Below are 24,765 nucleotides of genomic sequence, written 5' to 3'. Positions count from 1 at the left end.
CTGGAAGTAAAGAAATCTTTCATTGCAAGTAATGTGAATTTATTCTCAACATTACTTCTCAAGTAGTCATCCTATGAAAAAGTATTATTTCTGGAAAAAAATATGCTTTGAGAATTCCTACATGAGGATTTTTCCTTTGGGACTGTTACATAGTGCTTGCTAACAGTTTATCATAAGTTACACAAGAATAATTTAATCACAGGGTCCTGAATACCCAGTTTCTTCTTAAGTGTAACAAAATTAATCATGTATTTGTGACCAAGAACAATATTCACATAAAAATATTTTTAAATTTTATCGAAATTATTTGTTATGCAGAAGAAAGAACTCAATTTTAAAAAGTTATCTGAGAAAGATAAAGATAATTGATCTTCTTAAAATAATTTTTAATACATGACATACTACTAAATAAAGTCATGACATGTTTGTATTTTGTAGCCATGCACATTTCAAGTAAACATGAATTAGCGACTAAATTTTATCTGTTTTTAAATATATATATTAATTATGAACCAAATTTTCTCCACAATTTCTTCATTGCTGCTTTTACATCTTTGTTCCGTAGACTGTAGATGATGGGATTCAGCATGGGTATCACAATGGTGTAAAATATTGACACTACCATGTCATGGTTTGATGCAGAGCTGGAACTTGGCCTCATATAACTAAAGAGGATTGTACCATGGTAAATAGACACTCCAGTGAGGTGGGAACCACATGTAGAGAACACTTTTCTTCTACTCTCAGCAGAGTGCATGTTCAGAATGGCAAAGAGAATGAATCCATAGGAGATCAGAACAATCAGGATGGTAATGATCTCAATCAGTCCCACCAAGTATAAGAGTAGAAGCTCATTGATATGTGTATCAGAACAAGAGAGAGCAAGCAATGGTGGGATGTCACAGAAGACATGCCTAATTTCATTAGATTTGCAGAAGGACAGACTGAAAGTGGCCACTGTGTGTGTAGCACCATGCAGAACTCCAATGGCATAGGAAGCAATAATGAGTGTCACATAGACTCTGGGTGACATGTTCATTGCATACAGAAGTGGGTTGTAGATGGCTACATAGCGGTCATAAGCCATTGCTGCCAGTAGAAGAGATTCTGTGGTCCCTAAAGTAACAAAGAGAAGCATCTGTGTTGCACAGCCAAGAAATGAGATGGATTTATCTTTTTCCAGGAAATTGACCAACATTTTGGGGGTAACAGCTGTAGAATAGCAGGCATCCAAGAAAGACAAAACACTAAGGAAATAGTACATGGGGTTGTGTAATCGAGAATCCCCAATGACCAAAACCACCAGTCCAAAGTTTCCTATCAAAGTGAAAAGATAGATAGCAAGAAATAGTAAAAATAGGAAGACCTGCAGTTCAACGTCATCTGTGAAGCCCAAGAGTATAAACATGGTAGCTTCTGTCACATTCTGCAAGGGATTCTTGTGGACATCCATGGGTGATGCCAATCATTCCATTTTGGTTTTGGTTTATATATTGCACATATAAAAAAATCTCATATAAAAAACTGTCTCATTGTATCTACGTTTGATTCTTAGGGCATCGTGAAATCCTTGGTGATAATGGCGTGGGAAATGTCAAGTAAATTTTATGAAAGCAGACAGATCTCACTACATGAGGTAAAAGAAAAAGATAATTACACTTACTTGTTGAATATAAATTTATAAAGTTAAAAGTACAGCAGTTAAAACAGATTTTTATCCAAATAATTGTCCATTTGTCTTTTCAAATTATAGTTTTTACATTTTCATGTTTTATTATGCTACATTTTTATTTTAAAATACTATCTTTATGTACATGTGTATGATTTCAACATCTTGAATTGAAATAAAACTGTTTCACACCCTCAACCTTTTATTTCAGGCCACTTTCAGGTATTTTACCTCAAAGTTCTCCATGTCCTCCAACCCTCACTTTCTACTTGAGAGCCTATTTTTTTGTTGTTGTTTATACAAACGTAAATATGTATGCATAAGTATATGAATACAACCTCTGGGCCCATTTTTGTTGTTTGTGTATATATGCTTTCTTGGATGGTCACTCAGCTTTGGACAACCTATGTGGGCCTATTAACTGGGAGAGGCTAATCCTTCTTCCAGCATTAATAGGCCAGTTGTAGATCTGTCTAGGAGAAGCATCCAATGAAAATTTAGCCTCTTCCATTTAACATGTCCATTGATATTACCATTGGCTATGTTCTGTTTGTGCAGCTATTTTGATTATCAAAGACTCACAAAAAAGGAGTAAATTCAAACTATTATAATGGAAAGTACACACCTGTGTAATAGTCCTCATTGTGCTGCAAATACACCTAACATTATTTGTTAATATTTCAGGTTATTAAATATGAGAATCCACACTTCTACACAGTTAAATTTTAAAATAAAAATTTATTATAAATTTAAAAATAATAATTTAAAAAGTCCCGTGGATCTCTATTAAAAATCTCAAGAAAACACAACCCATTAAACCTAGTAAATATTCATGGGGTGATTTCTGCACAGTCACTTTATTTTTGCTTTTGTTTTCTTTTCAGCCTGTCACAGGTTAAGACTTTATAAAATATTACAAGCACGTGCAAAGGGTAGAGGAGTGATTTAGCAGGTTACATTAAAAATCTGAATTGTGGTAAAGCTTGTCAAATTATACTGAATGTTCATATCATTTTGAGGAAAAATAGAATTTTTCTTTCTTTTTTTTTGGTTTTTCGAGACAGGGTTTCTCTGTGGCTTTGGATCCTGTCCTGGAACTAGCTCTTGTAGACCAGGCTGTCCTCGAACTCACAGAGATCCGCCTGCCTCTGCCTCCCAAGTGCTGGGATTAAAGGCGTGCGCCACCACCGCCCGGCTGAAAAATAGAATTTTTATAATTTTAGATCAAGCCAGAAATCATGTAGGTATATTTTCCCAGGTAGAACTTCAGAGTCTACAACACTATTTTGTTCTAGTCCATAGAGTACTTTTGTAAATGTGTTTCACTAAGCAATAACTGTTCATTCTCTTCTTAGAAGATTACAGAGTAACATTTAAACATGTAATCAAACAGTCTATGTAAACACAGATAATTTAAATATTAACATAAGAATGCAAGGAAGTACTTTAATACAAAATGTTCTTATTGTTAGTAATTTTAATAATTATTTAATTGTACAAATATGCTACATATACATTCATGGACTTAGAAAATGAGACTTAAAATATTCTTGTTATCTCTCTTTCTCCCTTTTCTTTATATCTCAAGATTGATAACAGAATTTATTCACAAATGTTTACTTAGTAGGTAAGAGACAAATAAGAAGTTATCAAATTATTAGAAGTATAGTGAAAATAATTATTAATGTAAACGAGGTTTCCAAATTTATTAATAGTTTTCTTAATAAGCATAAGAAAATACATGTTATTTGTTATGCACTAGAGGAATGCCATCTATACTGAAATGTTATGATTTTATTTCTCCTCTAAGGTCTAAAATAAAGCAATTGTAAAGGATTAAAGACTGCATTTAGAGTATAATTTCTGATGTTAGAGTCTCATAGACAGTTTCCACTGATCAACAATGTGTACTTCAAAAATGCAAATATCATTGTCTCACTTGATTCTTTTTTATCACATGAACACAGACAATTGCAGAGAAATATTTTATGGATCCATTGCAACATATTTTCCAGAAGAAAAATTAATATTTGCAGTACACATAAATCTGAAATTTCATTCATATAGTGAAATGCTAAGGGCATATAAAGTAACTTTTCAAATAAAACATTAAATAATTAAGGAAGCATAAGCATTAAAAACATATATATCATACCTTATTTTGACATTAAATATAATGACTGTCTAAATTACTGTATAAGAAGCCTCATCTATCTCTGTCACATTTTTGACCAGGGAATATGTCAGTTTAATAATATGGATTTCCTTACTGCAATATTTTGACCAAAAAGTTTTTAGTAAGTATTGTTTTCATATTGATTGGAAAACAAGAGTATGGGGTCTGAAATGATGCAACCTTTATTTCCAATCATATTAGAGAATTTAGTGAGAAACTCTAAGAAATTTAGACATGATAGACAATATTAAAGCATGCTAGTTTTTCCCAAGATTAAATTTGAAAAATTTACTTCTCTCAACTTACATTTAAGGATAGTAGCAATTTTTATACCTTACATTTGCAAATAGCCTCTCTAATTTCTTTTATTATAGGTGTAAAATTTATGTAGAAGGCATTTTAACTACAATATACTTAATTACATATAATTTAAAAATAAGTTTCTCAATTCTCATGATCATATTCATGGCAATAATATTGGAAATACTAAAACCAAGATGAATATAATACCAAAACATATCTACATGATGTGGAACTATTGTAATATGTTACAAATGTGCATTCATATTTTTTATTTTGTCTACTTAAGAACTTATGAAAACTTATAGTATAATATAATCTTATACAAAAGGATACTAAGTATCAGTTAATGTACATTGTAACCTTGTTAGACCATTATCTAATAGACAATGTAGACATTCAATATTTCAGTTCCCTGACACTGCAGACTTTCTTCATGACCATACTGTGTCTTCATGGTCTACTGCTATATTTGAAATATCATTCCATAAAAATAAAAGAAGATAGCATTCCTCTTTGGCTTATTAAATGGAGGATGCTACATTTAAATAAACTGCACAGTTTAGAAATAAATAGATAAAAGTATATCTAAATATATAGCCAGTAAAAATGCACAAGATTCAAATAACTAGTTTAGAAATCAAACTAAAAGAAAACTGAATCAGAAAAAAAAGACTCTATACATAAAAACTCATTTGAAGCTCATTTTTTGTTCTAATTGGTTTCATTCATTTAAAACTTTGCAACTTCTAATGTATAGCATAATATAAGTAGTAATTCAGCTATTTCCCTTTCTCTTCTCAGAAGACTGATTCAATTTTCAGCACAACTCTGTTTCATTTGGTTTTCCATATCATAGTTATGGATTTAGACTTGTTCTAGAATTTGAAACCAATCATAATATTTAAAACATTTTATGTCTAAATTTTATGTTAACAATTGTAACATTTAAAATTCTTTGCTTACTTACAAAAATGAACTGCTTGGTCAATTAGAAAATGCTCTGGATGCAAAGCAAATGAAGTTTTAAGTCATCTTGTCCAACTCTTAAGGGCCATGGTAATGCCCCTGGGATGATTAGTGTTCTTATGGTTTAGAAACTTACAATTTAGTCAATGGTAAACAAGTTGAATGATTCTATAAAAACAGACTACGTCCTAAAAATGATGACTTATAGGCAATTTGGTCAAAGTATAAATTTAATATCCTCTCAAATGGGAAAATTGAGTAATTCATAAAGGCCAAATTTTCAACTTTGACTCTAGTAACCTGTGACACTTTAATTTCACAACTGCCTGGAAAATTATGTAATGGCTCAGCTGGAATTTAGCATCTTCAAATATAGTTTATTTGCTTGACTTTAATGTATCGTGCTTCTAAATGATATGAGAAGAATAATAGAAGAGAAAAGACACTAAAGGAATGATAGGAAACGATGGGAGGAGAGATGAAAGAGCCACAGTATACACACTGCAGGTAGCCCTGTCCAGTGCAATGCAACAATATTCGCTCTGCTGCAAATTTTAATTTCAAACATTTGTTCATAGAGTTAGTAATTTTAGTATTTCAAATAGTTATAGCTCACATTTGAGTCCCATACCAGTACTAGATTCCTTATTGTTTGTTTGCTTCTTTTTAAATTTACACTTTATTCCCAGACATTTCTATCTGTTAACAAAGTATATGGTGGAAATCATAGAGGTCTATAACTTTTCCTATTGAACCCAAGTTTTCCTCCTATACATTGCCAGGGAGTAGTCACTGGCATAGTATGTTTAATATAGTCCCCAAAATAATACCAGTTGCATTGTTCAGATGTAAGTAAAACTTAATAAACTCTAAAAACTAAAATTAATACGATTGTTGTTTCATCAAACCCAAAACTAAAACATATAAATTAGAATAGTTTGAAAAAAGCTCATCTTACTACTTAAACATAATAATTTTTCCAACTGGTACAGATTATGATTGCATATAAAATACATATGAATAATTTTTAAGTATATGAGTATAAAATGTATGAATATAAAGCGAAGTTATATTTGTCTGCCCCTAAAATTTCCCTGGCTTATTTTTTAGAATGAATGTGTAGACACCATACACACATACATTTTATAATACTTTTAATTATTTGGTGACTCCTAGTTGATGTATTGTCTTCATGATTTCTGGCTTTCTACAATATATATTTTGACTATTTGTTTAGATAATTATCATTTTTTCTTTCTGTTCTCTAACTACATCCATTTATATGTAAACCTATAGATCTCTCTTCCTCACATATGCTAAAGTTGATCCTTTAAAGAAAGCCATTCTTTAACATGAAAACCGTCAGTGTAAACACATATTTTATTCTTGGAATATAATTAAAAATTTCCATTTAACATACTTCTGAAAAAAAACTTACATAGCCATGTACATTGTTCATCTTGTCTATTAGAGTTGTTAATCCTTTAACTATCTATTTGCTGAGAGTTGGAGTATAGACTTACCCGGGGAAGAGCACAGAAAATGGCTCTCCAAAGCCAAATGGTTGTCACTAATTTTATATATATATATATATATATATGTATGTGTGTGTGTTGTGTGTGTGTATGTGTGTGTGTGTTGTGTGTGTGTATACACATACATGAATATAACAACAACTAATAAAAAAGTAATGAATTTTAATTAAAGCAAGAATGAGTATATGGTAGAGTTTGGAGCAAGAAAAGCAAGGACAAATAACCTATTTATATTATAATCTCAAAGCCTGCAAAAAAAGAAAGAAAATTCCGGAAAAAAATATGGACTAGGACACTTCTTTGTGAACAAATAATTTTATCATTTATTCTTTTTTATCTCTGTTTCTATTTATTAACATATTATAATTCACATAGAATATTAAGAAAATAACACAGAAATTAAAATACATTGATTAACCCTAGTGAAAAAGTGAAGGACATGCAAACTGTATAGTACAAAACATAGCTGAAATAAATACAAAACAGGAACAGTGGAACACATCCATGAATACATTCAATTTGGGTCCAGTGATACCAAGAATCATGATAAAACTTTTATTAAATATGTTTTAATGTAAAAATTTTAATCTGTTTGAAATAGATTGCAGTTTCTACTGTCTCATGTCCTCCATGTCCTTGCCCTGCCCTGCCTCCCCCCAAATCAACCTCTTTTTCTCTGTTCAGGAAAGGACAGGATTTAATGGATATCACAAAACATGGCATATAAAAATGCAGTAAGTCTAAGCATCTCCCTATGCATTAGGATTTGACAAAGAAATCCAATATGAGGAATAGGGTCTCAAAACCCTTTAAAGAGAAAGACAGCCCTTGCTCCCACAAGAAGAATAAGCTACACAACTGTAAAATACATGCAGACTGCCTATGTCAGTGCCATACAGGCTCCCTTGTTGTCGGTTCAGTCTCTGTGAGCCCCTGTAAGCCCAGGTTAATTGATTCTGTTGGTTTTATTCTGGTGTCCTTGACCCTCTTGTTCCTACAATCTACCTAATGTTTGGCTGTGAGTCTGCACTCTTTTCAGTTACTGGATGGAGGCTCTCAATGACCATAGGGCTAGGCACCAATCTATGAGTCTACCAGAGAGTCATTAGGCATTATTACAATAACATTTTTGTTAAAGGAATTGAGCAATAAAATGACTCATAACAGGATTGATTCTGCTATACTCACATACCAGTGTCTTGCTAAGCCATCATCAGAGAAAATTTTCTCCATAATAGTTGGGAACAATGTACAGAAAGTAAGAGACATTGGTACACTCATTTCTAAATGGAATGCCCGCATCAAACCCCTCTCCTCAGGGTTCAGGCACATAGAGTGTAGGAGTCAGTGGGAGATGGAAGACACCACGAAAATAAGCCTACCACAGAGGAACTGATGCACACAAAAACTCACAGAGACCTTGGCAACATGCATAGGTCTAAGCCAGATAGAATCCTAGGTCAGAGAGGGCAAGTATACACAAGTCACCATTCTTTTGGGGTTTTTTAAATTTATTTATTGAAAATTTCCACCTCTTCCCCGCATCCCTTTTCCTTCCCCCTCCACACCTCCCCCTCCCCACCTACCCCTCACTCTCTAGTCTTAAGAGCAGTCAGGGTTCCCTGCCCCCCATCCATACAGGTCTTTAATGGTGAACAGCCAAACAAACCAGGCTCCCACAAAGTTAGACCATGCAGCAGAATTAAATCCCAAGGCCACTGTCCTTGGCTTCTCAGTCAGCCTTCACTGCCCGCCACGTTCAGAGCGTAGGTTTTGATCACGTGCTCCATCGCTCCCAGTCCAGATGGCCTTGGTGAGCTCCCATTAGATCAGTCCCACTGTCTCAGTGGGTGGACGTACCCCTTGTGATCCTGACTTCCTTGCTCATGTTCTCCCTCCTTATGCTCCTCATTTGGACCTAGGGAGGTAAGTCCAGTGCTCCAATATGGGACTCTGTCTCTATCTCCATCCATCTCCAGATGAAGGTTCTATGGTGATACGCAAAATATTCATCAGTATGGTTATGGGACGAGGCCAGTTCATGCACCCTCTCCTCTGCTGCCCAGGGAACAATCTGGGGATCTCTCATTGGGTCTGGGACCCCCTCTAGAATCAAGTCTCTTACAAACCCTAAAATGGCTCCTTTAGTTGAGATATTTACTTCCCTGCTCCCATATCCATCCTTCCTCCAACCCACCTACCCCATTCCCCCAAACTATCCCATCACCTTCTCACCTTCTCTTTACCCAACTCCCCTTATATCCACCCCTCAATTCCCCACCCCCACCCCACCCCCATGCCCCCAAGTTTGCCTGGCAATCTTGTCTACTTCCAATATCCAGGAGGATAACTATATGATTTTCTTCAGGTTCACCTTCTTATTTAGCTTCTCTAGGATCACGAATTATAGGCTCAAAGACCTTTAATTATGGCTAGAATCCACTTATGAGTGAGTACATACCATATTCCTCTTTTTGGGACTGGGTTGCCTCACTCAGTAAAGTGTTTTCTATTTCCATCCATTTGCATGCAAATTTCAAGATGTCACTGTTTTTTACGGTTGAGTAAAACTCTAATGTGTATATGATACTTACCTGGCAGGGGAGATACCATGATCACAAGTCACCATTCTTAACTCAGAAGCTACCCCCAGTTGAATACTGCTCACAAAAGGACAACTAAAATTCTTTAACAGGGGCTCACTTGCTTTACAAACCATACTTAAGTGCAGAGCTCTTCCTTAGCAAAGAAAAGCCAACTCAGAATAAACTCAAGGGTGTTTTGAATAGTATGAAGTTTTAGTCTTATGATGTTCATTCTGGGCATTTCCTGTTTTTTTTATTTTCTAGGACTTTTTCTTATGTATTATGATTTCTAATTTTCTGTGTGAATGAATGTATACGGGTTTCTTGTGCTTTTAGTGTTGTTTAGTTTGACGGATTGTATAATTTTAAAGTATGTCCTTAGGATTGGAGACAATTTTTTTGAGGTAACTGGGTTCTTTTTTTTATTATTATTAAAAATTTCCACCTCCTCCCCTCCTCCCACTTCCCTCCCCTTCCCCCACTCCCAGTCCCCTCCTTCTCCATCCCAAAGAGCAGTCAGGGTTCCCTACCCTATGGGAAGTCCAAGGTCCTCCCCATTCTCCCCAAGTCCAAGAAGGTGGGTATCCAAACAGACAAGGCTCCCTCAAAGCCCGTCCATGCAGTAGTATCAAAGCCCAATGCCATTGTCCTTGGCTTCTCAGTCAGCTTTCACCATCAGCCACATTCAGAGAGTCCGGTTTGATATCATGCTCCCTCAGTCCGAGTCCAGCTGGCCTTGGTGAGCTCCGATTAGATCAGTCCCACCATCTCAGGGGGTGGACGCACCCCTCGCGGTCCTGACTTCCTTACTCATGTTCTCCCTCCTTCTGCTCCTCATTTGGACCTTGGGAGCTAGTCCAGTGCTCCAATGTGGGTCTCTGTCTTTATCTCCATCCATTGCTAGATGAAGGTTCCCTCGTGGTCCTGACATGCCATCTTACACCTGTCAGAAATCAAAAACACCAATGAGAGCCTAAGCTGGAGAGGATGTGGAGTAACGGGAACACTCATCCATTGTTGGTGAGAATGCGAACTTGTGCAGCCACTTTGGAAATCAGTATGGCGGCTTCTCAGGAAACTGGGAGTCAACCTCCCTCAGGACCCAGCAATTCCACTCTTGGGAATATACCCAAGAGATGCCCTATCATACTACAAAAGCATTTGTTCAACTATGTTCATAGCAGCACTATTTGTAATAGCCAGAACCTGCAAACAACCTAGGTGCCCCTCAATAGAAGAATGTTAAAGAAGATGTGGAACATATACACATTAGAGTTTTACTCAGCGGTAAAAAACAATGACATCTTGAATTTAGCATGCAAATGGTTGGAAACAGAAAATGCTTGACTAAGTTAGGTAACCCAGACCCAAAAAGAGGAATATGGTATGTACTCATGCATAAGTGAATTCTAGCCATAATTAAAGGACATTGAGCCTTTAATTCATGATCCTAGAGAAGCTAAATAAGAAGGTGAACCTAAAGAAAATCATATAGCTATCCTCTGGGATATTGGAAGTAGACAAGATTGCCAGGCAAAACTTGGTTGCACGGGGGGAGGGGGTGGATGTAAGGGGAGATGGGTAGAGAGAAGGGAGAAGGGGAGGATTCGGAAATGCTTGGGGAAAAGGGATGGGTGGGATGGAGGAAGGGTGGATATGGGAACAAGGAAATAAATATCTTAATTAAGGGAGCCATTTCTAGGGTTTTGCAAGATACTTGATTCTAGAGGGGTTCCCAGGTCCAAGGAGAGGTCCTCAGATTGTTTCTTGGGCATCAGAGGAGAGGGTGCCTTAACTGGCCTTGTCCCATAGCTACACTGATGAATATCTTGCATATCACCATAGAACCTTCATCTGGCGATGGATGAAGATAGAGACAGAGACCCGCACGGGAGCACTGGCCTTAGCTCCCAAGGTCCAAATGAGGAGCAGATGGAGACAATTTGTATGAATTCATAAGTTAAATTATTTGGCATCAAGAACAATATTTTTCATGATACACTGAAGACTTTTAAAATTGTGTTTAGGGATGAAAAAAGGGAAAAATGTAATCAGAATGTACTGAATGAGAAAAAGTTCAATGCAAAACCCCACATTCATGTTAATACACAAACACAAGTAGATATGACATGGTTATCTAAGGTATCATATCTTAAAGCTGTTCACACATATGTGTATCAAATTTTATAAAAAGGCTAACATCTCATACTGACTGGAGGTTATAACTATGCAACCACATATAATTTTGTCACCTGTACTGTGAAGACATTACATAGTTTAGTACTTATTTTATTTAAATGCAGGATTCTTTTCCATTAAGATATCATCTGTAATATTATATTTACTGTTAACTTCTGTGAGCAACACAGATACTAGAAGTTTTTGAAATTGTAATAAAAAGTATAAATAAAAGAAATGTCAAATCAATCACATACAAATGAATGGACAAAAGGAAAGAGTCCATGAAGCATGAAACGTATGTGGCAAATTCAGGGTCAGAAATGACACAAGTCAAAAATGAATAAGCTACAAATATTTTTAATTATTATTTCTAATAACAATATTAACTTAATAGGAGTGTATAAAAAGAAATTCTAGAAAGCATAAATAACAGACTAAAAATAAATCATAAGTTATTTCTATAGCATTTTGATGTAATGTTGCCAGTATGTGAAATAACATGAATATAGGGGAATTACATATATATTAGAAAATTTTGGTAAAGAAAATGATAATCCTGTTTCTTTCAAAGTTCATGTAATTAAAGAAAACATGAATTCACTATTAATTATTTGTCTTTGCGTGTTATCTTTTTAAATATGAAAATGGAGGTTTGCTCAGTTGGTAAAGACTGCCACACAAGCATAAGGATGGCAGTGCATTCCCAAGTCAACATAAGAATCCTAGCAAATAGATTCATATCTAAAAGCCTAATATGAGGTAGCAAAGATAGGTGTACCCCCAGAAATCCCTGAAAAGACAGCCTAGCAATAGGTGAGTACCAGGTTCAATAAGCGAACCTGTCTCAAAAACCAATGTGGAGAACAATTGAGAAGGACACCTAACACTAATCTCAAGAATGCATGAAACTAAACAAAGACACTGCTTCTATTGGCTTTTGGGAACATATTCTCTTTGAATGATACCTTGCTCAGTCTAGATATAGTAGGGATGGCCTTGGACCTTCCCCAAAGCAATGTATTTTACCCTTTCTGAGGAGTGAATGGGGGTTGGGTGGAAAGAACTAGGTGGAGGGAATAGGAGGAAGTGGGAACTGAGGTTGGTATGTAAAATGAAAACAAACAAACAAAAAGATAGTTTAAACCAGTCACACTGAACCTTATAGAAGAGAATGTGGGAAGTACACTTGAACGCATTGGCACAGGAGACCACTTCCTAAATATAAACTGAATAGCACAGACACTGAGAGAAACAATTAATAAATGGGACCTCCTGAAACTGGAAAGCTTCTGTAAAGCAAAGGACGTGGTCAACAAGACAAAATGACAGCCTACAGAATGGGAAAAAATCTTCACTAAGTCCACATCAGACAGAGGTCTGATCTCCAAAATATACAAAGAACTCAAGAAAATAGTCATCAAATAAACACATAATCCAATAATAAAAAAAAATGGAGTAAACAGAACTCTCAACATAGGAATCTAAAATGTCTGAAAGACAATTAAGGAAATGTTCAAAATCCTTAGTCTCCAAAGAAATGCAAATCAAAACAACTCTAAGATTCCATCTTAACACCTGTAAGAATAGCCAAGATCAAAAATACTGATGACAACTTATGCTGGAGAGGTTGTGGAGAAAAGGGAACACTCCTGCATTGCTGGTGGGAATGCAAGCTGGTATAGCTCCTTTGGATGTCAGTGTGGTGATTTCTCAGAAAATTAGGAAACAACCTTCCTCAACACCACTTTTGGGTATATATCCAAAGGATGCCTAATTGAGCCAAAAAGTACATATCCTCAACTATGTTCATAGCAGCTTTATTTGTCATAACCAGAACCTGAAAACAACCTAAATGCCCCTCAACCGAAGAATAGATTAAAAAGAATGTGGTACATTTACGCAATGAGTACTTCACAGCAGAAAAAAACAAACAAACAAACAAAACAAACCCAAAACAACAACAACAAAAAAAACCAAAGACATCTTAAATTTTGCAGGAAAATTGATGGAGCTAAAAAACATTATTTTGAGTGACGTAACCCAGACACAGAGAGAAAATTATCACATATACTCACTCATAGGTGGTTTTTAAGAATAGAGTAAAGAAAACCAACCTACAAACCACAATACCAGAGAACTTAGACAACTATGAAGACACTAAGAGAGACTTACATAGATCTAATCTACATGGGAAGTAGAAAAAGACAAGATCTCCTGAGTAAAATGAAAGAATGGGAATCTTGGGGGAGGGTTAAAGCGGGAAGGGGAGAGGCAGGAAGCGAGGCAGAGAAAAATGTAGAGTCCAATAAAAATTAATATAAAAGAAATTATATTAAAAAAGCAGTAAGAGGGGAAGGATTCATTTGGTAGTATTGAAAAACATACATTTTAGAATGTAGAGTTTAGTTTCTTCTGTAGTTACTTTTCCATTTCAAATAAATATATTATCTGCAAAAACAAACAACAAACACAGACATAGAATACAGAAAATTATTAGGATACATACATATGTGTCTTTGAAGAAAATGGAAGCAAAAAAGAACAAATGATCATTTAATTAAAGAATTTATTTTAAAATTATTTTACATACAAATATTTATACTATAAAAAGAAACTTTACTGTAGGTATTGCAATTACGTGTAAGATTTGTAAGGGTTTCAAAAATTTGATAGATGTACACAAAAGCAGTGGTACTGCAGGCAGATTTTGAGTTGACAGATTTACAGTATACCATGTCTAAACAACCTAAGAAGGCAGTACTGATCTGCCCCAATCATTGAGAAGACAGTAGTCTCAGTTTGCTGTGGTAAAGAGAGCATCAAATAACACAATATCAAATTAATGGATAAAACTATAAAACAGTACAGAGGAATTTTGCTTCTGTGTGACTCATACTGACAAACACTCATTTATTGACTAGACTAAGAAAATGCTTTGGTCAATAACTTTTAGTGTTTCTGTCTTTAAAAGTTTTTAAGATTGTGACCTACACATTACAATTTAAAGCACAATAATTTCAGCTATACCTTAATACTACTTCATAATTTTGTATAAATTTCAAAATTTGAGACAATGGAATATATTCTTTTTAGGGTAACAACATGATTGTGAATTAAATAATCTAAAAGTAATTTATAAAATGCCAGTGAATATTCTTCAAAAAATGACATTGAACACTTAAAATATGTTAGAAATTCAGTCTCTTAATGATGAATAACACCATTTTATTGGTTCCTTAAGTACATTACTTCCATTATCTATCACATATATCCGGGGTTACTATTTACCTGTACTCTTTAAAAAATTGAAAACTAATTTAGCTTCTTGTCAAGAAGTATTTAGCTATCCGCCAGGAGGTAGGAAATAGACAAGAGTCCCAGGTAACCTCGGGTGCATGGGGGGGGGGGTGGGAGGGTTGATGGAAGGGGAGAGGGTTAGAGAGAAGGGAGTAGGGGAGGAATGGGGAAAGCTCGGTGGCCTGGGATGGGGGAGGAGGGAGGAAGGATGAATATGGGATCAGGGAAGAATATATTTCAACTAAGGGAGTCATTTTAGGGTTTACAGGAGACTTGATTATATATGGGATCCCAAATCCAAGGAGAGATCTCCAAGATTGTTCTCTGGACAGAGGAGAGGGTGCCTGAATCGGCCATGGCCCATAACCATACTGATGTATATTTTGCTTATCACCATAGATCCTTCATCTGGCGAAGGATGGCGATACAGACGGAGACCCACATTGGAGCACCGGACTGAGCCCCCCCAAGGTCCAAATGAGGAGCAGAAGGACGAAGAACATGAAAAAGGAAATCAGGACTGCGAGGGATGCTATCACCCACTGATACAAGGGAAGGGATCTAATGAGAGTTTACCAAGGCCAGTTGGACTGGGACTGAACGAGGACGTGATCTAACCAGATTCTCGGAATTTGGCCGGATTCTCTGAATGTGCCTGGCCCGAAGTCTTTCTGAAAAGCCATTGACTATGATACTGGGACCTGTTTTCTCTTCATATACTGGATTTTTGGGATCCAGTCTGTTTGGATACTCACCTTCCTGGACCTGGAGGGAGGGGGGAGGAACTTGAACTTCCCACAGGGCAGGAAACCCTGACTGCCCTAAGGGACGAAGAGGGAGGAGGAGAGGGAGTGGGGGGAGTGGGAGGGTGTTGGGAAGAGGGGCAGAAACAGAAACTTTTATAATTTAATAAAATTTACTTTAAAAAAAAAGAAGTATTTAACAAAAAGGAGCTTGAAAATTATAAGATGCATGATTTATGAAAGTATAGCCTTTGTTGTAATTATGTTTACATCATATCTATCGAAATGTTCAATGAATGTGTAATTTTATATGATATGACTTTAAGAATTTCAAACATATTTTCATCCTATACAAACTAGTATTCTTTAAAAATGAAAACTACACATGTGTTCCTTGAAATTCATTGAGGAAAACTGAAATCTAAAATGTCATGCCTGCCAGTTCCCCACTTATGTATGAGAAAATTTCTATTACACACAGTAATAGAAATAGAAAATCAATTGCAACTTTTTAAAGACAGACACAATTGAAAACAATGTGACTCGCTGCTTATCCTCACTCATCTTAACTTCCTGGATCCTTGTCTCTTCTTCACTAATCTAACAACAGCACCTTTCACTTCTTTGTTCCTGAGACTATAAATGAGTGGGTTCAGCATGGGGATCACAATGGTGTAAAAAACAGAAGCTACTTGATCCTTTCCCAGGGAGTAGGATTTACTTGGTTTTAAATAAGTAAAGACCAGAGTGCTATAAAAGACAGTGACTCCGAGGAGGTGAGAGGCACAAGTGGAGAAGGCCTTTTGCTTTCCTGAAGTGGATTTGATCTTCAAAATAGTAGAAAGAACAAACAAATAGGATACAGATATTGTGATAAGGGAACCAAGAAGGGTTGAACCTGCAAAGATGAATATAATTATTTCAACTCCATTTGTGTTACTGCAGGACAGAGATAAAAGTGGAGATGAGTCACAGTAAAAGTGATGAATGACGTTGGACTTGCAGAAATGTAGTGTAATCATGGCAAACACACCAGCAGAGGAATCCACAGTTCCAATCAGGTAGGACCCAGTAAGAAGGGCAAGGCAGCATTGTGAAGACATAATGGTAGGATAATGTAAAGGTTTACAGATAGCTATGTAGCGATCATAGGCCATTGAGGAAAGCAAAAAACATTCAGTAGATGCCAAGAGGATGAAAATGTACAATTGGGTGAAACAACCTATAAAGGAAATGCTCTTGTTTGAAGTCAGCAGGTTCTCTAAGGTTTTAGGTGTGATGGCAGTCGAGTAACTGAGGTCAACAAATGATAGATGGATGAGAAAAAAATACATCGGAGTGTGAAGCTGGACATCTAGACAAATAATCAGCATCATGCCTGTGTTCCCCAGCACAGTGACCATGTATATCAGGAGAAACACCACAGAGAGGACTAACTGGATCTCTTTGGAATCTGTCAGTCCCAAGAGGATGAAGTCTGGTTTATTTGTGTGATTCCAGGTGTTCATAGTGAATGACCCTAAATGATGAGAAATCAAAGGTAATGCATTGATTTCATGATGGCATAGAAGTTCTTTTGTATGTTTGTCACTGTACTTTCATAATATGTTATAGAACTGTAAACAGATTTCCATATAGATGTATAAAGTAACACTTCATTATTTATATCACAAGTGATAATATGTGTTGTAATTCCAAGAAAACTGGTGCTAGTCTAAATCGTTTTATATTTTAACTCGCATGAATTGTTTTCTTGGACATGATAATAATATTGCCTTACTTTACAAAAGATCTAAGTTGCAGAACTCAGATAATTAGTGTGAACCTAGCACAAATTCATGTAGAGTCTAGGATCATGTCTAAAAGATAAGACACTAAAAGATTTTAGCCACACCCTTATTCCAATAAGTCTAAGTGAAATGTCACATTTAATGAAGTACAGAAAACATCTTTAATGCATCATTTCGTGGATTTTTTAATATCAATTAACCCTAATTGATTTTACTGAATTTTATTAGGCTACAATAAGACAAATAACTATTAATAAATATGGGGTACTGTTTCTGACTATTTAAGACAATTTTAAGCAAAATTATTTTATTGACATATAAATCATCCCTGGTTCAATCTCCTTCTACTGATTCTTTTTGTCACAATCTGAATGTACCTTTGCAAGTACCATTAATATGTGCACTTTAATTTTTAAATGTAATCTCTATTTTAACAGCTTCAAGACTTCACAATTTAAAAAAAATACTTACCCTGAGTGCCAAAGTTGCTAGAAAAAATTGGCCGCAAAATATTTCCAATAGCACTGGACTGAAAATATTCAACTCCCAAATTTTCTTACAAATGAAAGAAAAAATATATTTACGGTTTCGAACCTGTCAGTCTTAGAGCTTTTATTTTCCTTTTGAATATTTTTCCTTTTTTGTGAACTCATTTGAAAAAAATTCAGATGTTAATTGAATTATCCGTGACACTTTCCTCAGTTCTTTGTGAAAATCAGTTTTAAAGGAAGTTATGCCACACATTTATTTCAAGAGAAATTGTGAATGTGAGCAGAGCATTCTATGACTTTTATCTCTAATCCATGACACCAGAATTTGCCCTGTAATGTCAAAAGCATTACGTAACCATAATGTAATGGTCATTCTCCAGTGGCACTTTCTAAGACGGATTTCTTGGCAAGTTTTCAGGAACTGAGGTCAAAGGAGTAATTCAGCAAAGGAAATGATTTTCCCTGGGAGCCCTATAAAGAAGAAAATGATAAATGTTTTATCATTCTAGTGCAATATATTAATTCATATTTCCATTAGTGTATAATATTTAAATAACATTCAATTCATACCAGTGAATTTTTAAATAGTGTGGTTAGATGGAATTTTTTTATTTGAAAGTTTTACTTCATTAATGCAACTGTGATTATAGAATACTAAAATTTCCAGAAATAAAAATTTTAAATTGGTTGAACAGTTCTGCAAGAGTTAAAATCTGTTAAGTAAAAACAGTGGAATATGTGTCCCTATATTAACTGAAAATTGTGGTTCTCTCTTCTCATCAAAAAAATTTCTCTTCACAGTAGAAACATACCATTCTAGAAAATTATAACCAATTAAATTGCACAGTTTGGGAGCCCAGGCCCAATGCATGCATCTACAAAAAAAAGAAAGGAAGGAAGAAAATGGAAGAAAGGAAGGAAGGAAGGAAGGAAGAAAAAAGAGAAATGAAAAAATTCCTCCAGCTCTCAGAATCATTTCAGAAGAGAGAACACAAATATTGCAGTAGTCAGAGGAACAGGGGATTGGCTATGAAGTGGCATCACCTTTGAAGTCCGCAGTTACATTCATAAAGTCTCAACAAAATGACTGGTTAAACATGATCTGAAAAAGACAATCGAAATACTATTTTGGACAGAGATAGTCATACCACTACTTTGATATGCACTATGGACTTGACATGATGCCACACAGACATTTACTAAGCCATATTCATTATAGTTGTTCTGGCAATATCTATAAAAAAAGTTCTTAAACTGCTTAGTAGATAATGATAATGGAACACATGTTCAATATAGGATATAGTTCAGTTATACAAAAAATGAAACCGTGAATTTTCAGGAAAAAAAGATGGAACTAGAAAATATAAAGTTTACTGCAGCAACTCAGACCCTGAGAGACAAGTGCCTAATGTTCTTTCTGATCCGAGTCTCCTAAACCCAAAGCATCCTATGTTAGTACACATGCTTACGTACTCAATGAAACCAAGAAAATAAGATGGGACCTTTCAGGGTCTGGGGGAGAAGTGAGCAAGGAAAGACAGGGAAAATAATAGGAAAGTATAATCTCAAAATGTAAGATATGTTACCATTTATTAGGGTGTTTATTATTCAACTTTTCTTAACTTCAGCTCAAAATAAAGAATTTCATATTTGCATGTTAATTTCATTAGTTCTATGTTAATTAATATATAGAAGTTAATATTTCAATACTTGTTATTGTATTGAATATGTTGTATATATTATGTACAATGAGTTATGTAAAACGTTGCCATTACTTAATGAAATTGTTCAAAATCTTTTCTTCTACCTTTTGAAATATATGGTTTATAGTTATTATGTATAGTCACCTTACAGTGCAGCTGCATAGCAGAAATTATTTTTATCATGGAAAATTCAGTTATATTCTCTTCTCAAACATGTGGTTTTCCTTCTTTTGTCTCTTGTCAGATCATCACACCTCCCCAACCATTCCATTTCATTCCTCCTTTCTCTTTCTTTAGAAAATAAAAGAAAATAGACAAGAAATTTAAAGAAACAGAGGAAAACAGTATAGAACACACATAGAAAAAATTCCGTGAAGACACAAAATTAGAAAATTTTATATAAAATTAAAAAAGTAATATAAAAATTCATCAAAACACCAATGACACACAAAATCAAAAAAGTAAACAAAAGAACCTCAAACAAATAAACAAAAACAACAAGAGAAACAATACCACCATGAGTGTGTAATGTGTTTAGAGTGTGTAATGTGTTTGCTTTTTAATGTTATGTATGTGGCCTGCATATGTCTAAACCAGATAGGGTCCTAGGTCAGAGAGGGAAATTTTGCACGAGTCCTCATTCTAAATGCAAAATCTAACTGCAATTGACTACTGCTCACAAAAAGGAAATTACATTTCTACAACAGTGTGTCCTTTGTATAAAAGCCACACTTAAGTGCAGGGCTTATTCTTAGCTGTTGGGACCAATTGGGACCAAAGTGTCCATTTCTTTCACATTTTCCAATTTTGTGTCATACAGGCTTTTGTAGTAAGACCTAATAACTCTCTGAATTTCCTCTGTATCTGTGGTTATGGCCCCCATTTCATTTCTAATCTTATTAATTTGCATGTTCTCTCTCTGCGGTTTGATTAGTTTGGATAGGGGTTTGTCGATCTTGTTGATTTTCTCCAAGAACCAGCTTTTAGTTTCATTGATTCTTTGGATTATTTTCCGTGTTTCTATTTTGTTGATTTCAGCCCTCAGTTTGATTATTTTCAGTCTTCTACTCCTCCTGGGTGAATCAGCTTCTTTTTTTTTCTAGAGCTTTCAAGTGTGCTGTTAAGTCTCCAATGTGTGCTTTCTCCGTTTTCTTTAAGTGGGCACTTAGTGCTATGAACTTTCCTCTTAGCACTGCTTTCATAGTGTCCCATAGGTTTGAGTATGTTGTGTCTTTGTTTTCATTAAATTCAAGGAAGACTTTAATTTCTTTTTTTATTTCTTCCTTGACCCAGGGGTGATTCAGTAGTTGACTGTTCAACTTCCATGAGTTTGTTGGCTTCCTGGGGGTAGCATTGTTGTTGAATTCTAACTTTAATCCATGGTGGTCTGACAAGACACAGGTGGTTACTAATAATTTTTTGTATCTGTGGAAGTTTGCTTTGTTACCAAGTATGTGGTCAATTTTCGAGAACGTTCCATGAGCTGCAGAGAAGAAGGTATATTCTTTCCTATTTGGGTGGAGTGTTCTGTAGATGTCTGTTAAGTCCATTCGATTCAATACCTCTATTAATTCTCTTATTTCTCTGTTAGGTTTCTGTCTGATTGACCTGTCCATTGGTGAGAGAGGTGTGTTGAAGTCTCCTAGTGTGTGGTTTGATGACTGCCTTGAGTACTTGAAGTGTTTCTTTTACATATGAGGGTGCCTTTATGTTAGGGGCATAGATATTCAGGATTGAGACTTCTTCCTGATGAATTGTTCCTGTTATGAGTATGAAAGGTCCATCTACATCTCTTCTGATTGATTTTAGTTTGAAGTCAATTTTGTTAGATATTGGAATGGCCACACCCGCTTCTTTCTTAGGTCCATTTGTTTGGAAAACCTTTTCCCAACTCTTTACTCCTGAGTAGGTGTCTGTCTTTGTGGTTGAGGTGTGTTTCTTGTAAACAGCAGAATGTTGGATCCTGTTTTCGTATCCAATCTCTCAGTCTGTGCCTTTTTTGGAGGTGAATTGAGTCCATTGATATTAAGTGATATTAATGACCAGTGGTTGTTTACTCCAGTCATTTGGGGGGGGGTAGTAGAGTGTATGTGTTTTCCTTCTTTGAGTTGTGCTTGTGAAGGGTCGCTAGATGTCTGAGTTATTGTAGGCAGTGTTGGGAATGTTGGATTCCTTGGGTTGTGATTTTCCTTCTAATATTCTCTGTAAGGCTGGATTTGTAGCTACGTATTGTTTAAATTTGTTTTTATCCCGGAATATTTTGTTTTCTCTGTTGATAGTGAATGATAGTTTAACTGGGTATAGTAGTCTAGGGTTGCATCCATGGTCTCTTAGTTTCTGCAGTACCTCTATCCAGGACCTTCTGGCTTTCATGGTTTCCATAGCGAAGTCTGGTGTAAGTCTGATAGGTTTATAAGTTACATGAACTTTTGCCTTTGCAGCTCTTAATATTCTTTCTTTAATCTGAATGCTTTGTGTTTTGATTATTATATGGTGAGGGGATTTTATTTTGATCCAGTCTATTCAGTGTTCTGCATGCTTCTTGGACCTTCATAGGAATATCGTTCTTTAGGTTGGGAAAATTTTCTTCTATAATTTTGTTGAATATATTTTCTGAACCTTTGATCTGCAATTCCTCTCCTTCGTCTACCCCTATTATTCTTAGATTTGGTTTTTTTTATTATGTCCCAGATTTCCTGAATGCTTTGTGATGAGAATTTGTTGGATTTGCTGTTTTCTTTGGTCAGAGCGTTTATTTTCTCTATGGTGTCTTCATAATCTGAGATTTGTTCTTCTATCTCTTGTATTCTATTGGTTATGCTTGTTCCTGAAGTCTCTGTTTGTTTACCTAGATTTTTCATATCCAGCCGGGCCTGGGTTTGTGTTTTCTTCATTGCTTGCATTTCAGTTTTCAATTCTTGAACTGATTCCATTACCTGTTTGATTGTTTTTTCTTGGTTTCCCAGGGTATCATGTATGAATTTCCTCATTTCTTCTAACTTTTTGTTATATTTCTCTTCCATTTCTTTACTCATTTCTTCAATCTTTTTGTTATATTTCTCTTCTATTTCTTTAAGTGAGTTATTCATACCCTGTTTAAGGGACTCTATTGCTTTCATAATGACACTGTTTTCCACTTCTTCCAGAATAGGGTGTTCAAGTTCTTCTGTAGTAAGATCGCTGGGATCTGGTGTTTTCATGTTGTTTTTCAGATTGTTTCAGGAATTCTTTGCCTTGGTGCCTGCCCATCTCTACCTTCAGATTCTCTCTAATGGCTCTTTCCTCTGCTGGGTCTTCTGCTACAGGATCAGTGCCCCTTGCTTGCCAGGAATCTCCCTGTCTGCTGTCTTACATTGCTGCAGGCAGGTTATTAAAACAAAGGAACTCCCTCCTGACTGGTTGCACTCACCGCCCCATCCTTGCGGCACCCACACAGGCTGGGTTGGAGGATTTTATGCTCCAAAAAAGGAAGAGAGGAAGGGAAGGGGTTCCTAGCTGAAAGCGGGGATGGGGTAGGATGAAAGAGGACTTAGCTGGGGGAAGCCGCCCCTTAGGAATACCCAGGAAGATAAGGGTGGTGGGAAAATTGTGTGTTCCCTTACAGGGCTTCTGTGGCGGGTCAGGAGCACACTTATCCCTCCATTGTCAAGAACAATATTTTTCATGATATATTGAAGACTTTTAAATTTGTGTTTAGGGATGGGAAAAGGGCAAACTGTAATCAGTATGTACTGAATGAAAAAAAAATTAATGAAAATCCCCATGTTCATGTTAATACACAAACACATGTAGGGATGGCGTGATTGTTTAAGGTATCATAGCTTAACGTTGTTCACAAGTATGTGAAAAATGGTATGTGTGATCAAATTTTATAAAAAGGCTAACATTTCATATTAATTGTAGGTTGTAAATATAAAACCACACATGTCCTTTTGTCACCTCTAATGTGAAGATGTTAGGTAGCTTAGTATTTTATTTAAAATGCAAGATTATTTTCCATTCAGATTTTATTTGTAACATTAAATATACTAATGTGGAAAACAATAGAGGAGGACACCTAACACTAACCCTCCCACAAACCCTCAAGTACACAAAACAAACAAACATAAACATACACTGCTTGCACTGGCTTTTTGGAAACCTATTCCATTTGGATGATACCTTGTTCAATCTAGATATAGTAGGGAGGGCCTTCAACCTTTCCCAAAGCAATGTGTCTTGCCTTCTCTGAGTAGTGAATATGGGGTGGGGTGGAGAGAATAGGTGGAAGAAATAGAAGGAGAGGAGGAGTGGGAACTGAGGTTGGTATGTAAAATGAAAAACTGATAGTTTGCTTCATTTTTTGAAGAAAGAGACAAAAAGAAATTATAAAAAAGAGAAGTAAAGGGGGGAAGCTTCATTTGCAGGTGTTGAAAAAACATCCATTTTAGACTGGAGATTTCAGATTCTTCTATAGTTACTTTTCCATTTCAAATAAATATATTATCTGAAAAAACAAGCATATAAGCAAACACAGACATAGAATACAGAAACTTATTAGGACACATTCAAGTCTGTAGGTGGAGAAAACAAACAAAAAAACACAAATGTTCATTTAATTAAAGAATTTATTTTAAAATTAATTTACACACAAAGATTTACATTGTAAAAGAAAATTAACTGATGGTATTGCAATTAAGTGTAAGAATTGTAAGGGTTTCAAAAGTTCAATAGATACAGACAAAAACAGCAGTACTGCAGGCAGATTTTGAGTTGACAGATTTACAGTATACCATGTCTAAACAACCTAAGGAGGCAGTACTGATCTGTCCCAATCATCAAGAAGTCAGTAGTCTCAGTTTGCTGTCATAAAGAGAGGATCAAATAACACAATTTCATATATATGGCTATTGCTACAAAACAGCACTGAGCAGTTTTGCTTTAGTGTGACTCACACGGACAAATCCTCATGTGTTGACTAGATTAAGAAAATGCTTTGGTCAATAACTTTTAGTGTTTCTCATCTTTCTGCCTTTAAAAGTTTGTAAGATTGTTACCAAAACATTAATTTTAAGCATAACTTAATACTACATCATAATTTTATATAAAATTCACAGTTTGAAACAATGGAATATATTCTTTTTAGGGCAATAACATGATTGTGAATAAATAATCTGACAGTAATTTATAAAATGAGATTCAATTTTGTTCAAGAAATAATATTTAACATTTAAAATATGTCAGGAATAGAGTCTCTGACTGATGATAAACACCATTTTATTGGTTCCTTAAGTACATTACTTCCATTGACTTATCACATATATCCGGGGTCACTATTTATCTTGTA

General features: G+C 35.3%; 2 protein-coding genes across 2 annotated transcripts; both read right to left on the bottom strand.

The window, feature by feature from the left end:
- Positions 1 to 505: 505 nt before the first annotated feature.
- Positions 506 to 1,474, bottom strand: LOC125408332 (olfactory receptor 5T3-like). Its single transcript, XM_085690078.1, has one exon. It carries the CDS (start codon positions 1,451 to 1,453, stop codon positions 506 to 508), a length of 948 nt encoding a protein of 315 aa, XP_085546204.1. The 5' UTR covers positions 1,454 to 1,474.
- Positions 1,475 to 16,015: 14,541 nt separating this feature from the next.
- On the bottom strand, positions 16,016 to 16,963 carry LOC148121732 (olfactory receptor 8H1-like). Its single transcript, XM_087906714.1, has one exon. The coding sequence runs from the start codon at positions 16,961 to 16,963 to the stop codon at positions 16,016 to 16,018; it is 948 nt and encodes a 315-aa protein (XP_087762840.1).
- Between the last annotated feature and the right edge of the window lie 7,802 nt (positions 16,964 to 24,765).

This window comes from Myodes glareolus, chromosome 6 (assembly GCF_982192425.1).
Source record: "Myodes glareolus chromosome 6, mMyoGla1.1, whole genome shotgun sequence".
NCBI lineage: Eukaryota > Metazoa > Chordata > Mammalia > Rodentia > Cricetidae > Myodes > Myodes glareolus.
The sequence above is the reverse complement of the archived record's forward strand: the minus strand, read 5'-3'. Positions and strand labels throughout refer to the sequence as shown.

What these genes read in the sequence shown, in the direction of transcription:
- LOC125408332 (XM_085690078.1), bottom strand. Translation starts at nt 1,453, where the DNA reads ATGGATGTCCACAAGAATCCCTTGCAGAATGTGACAGAAGCTACCATG.
- LOC148121732 (XM_087906714.1), bottom strand. Translation starts at nt 16,963, where the DNA reads ATGAACACCTGGAATCACACAAATAAACCAGACTTCATCCTCTTGGGA.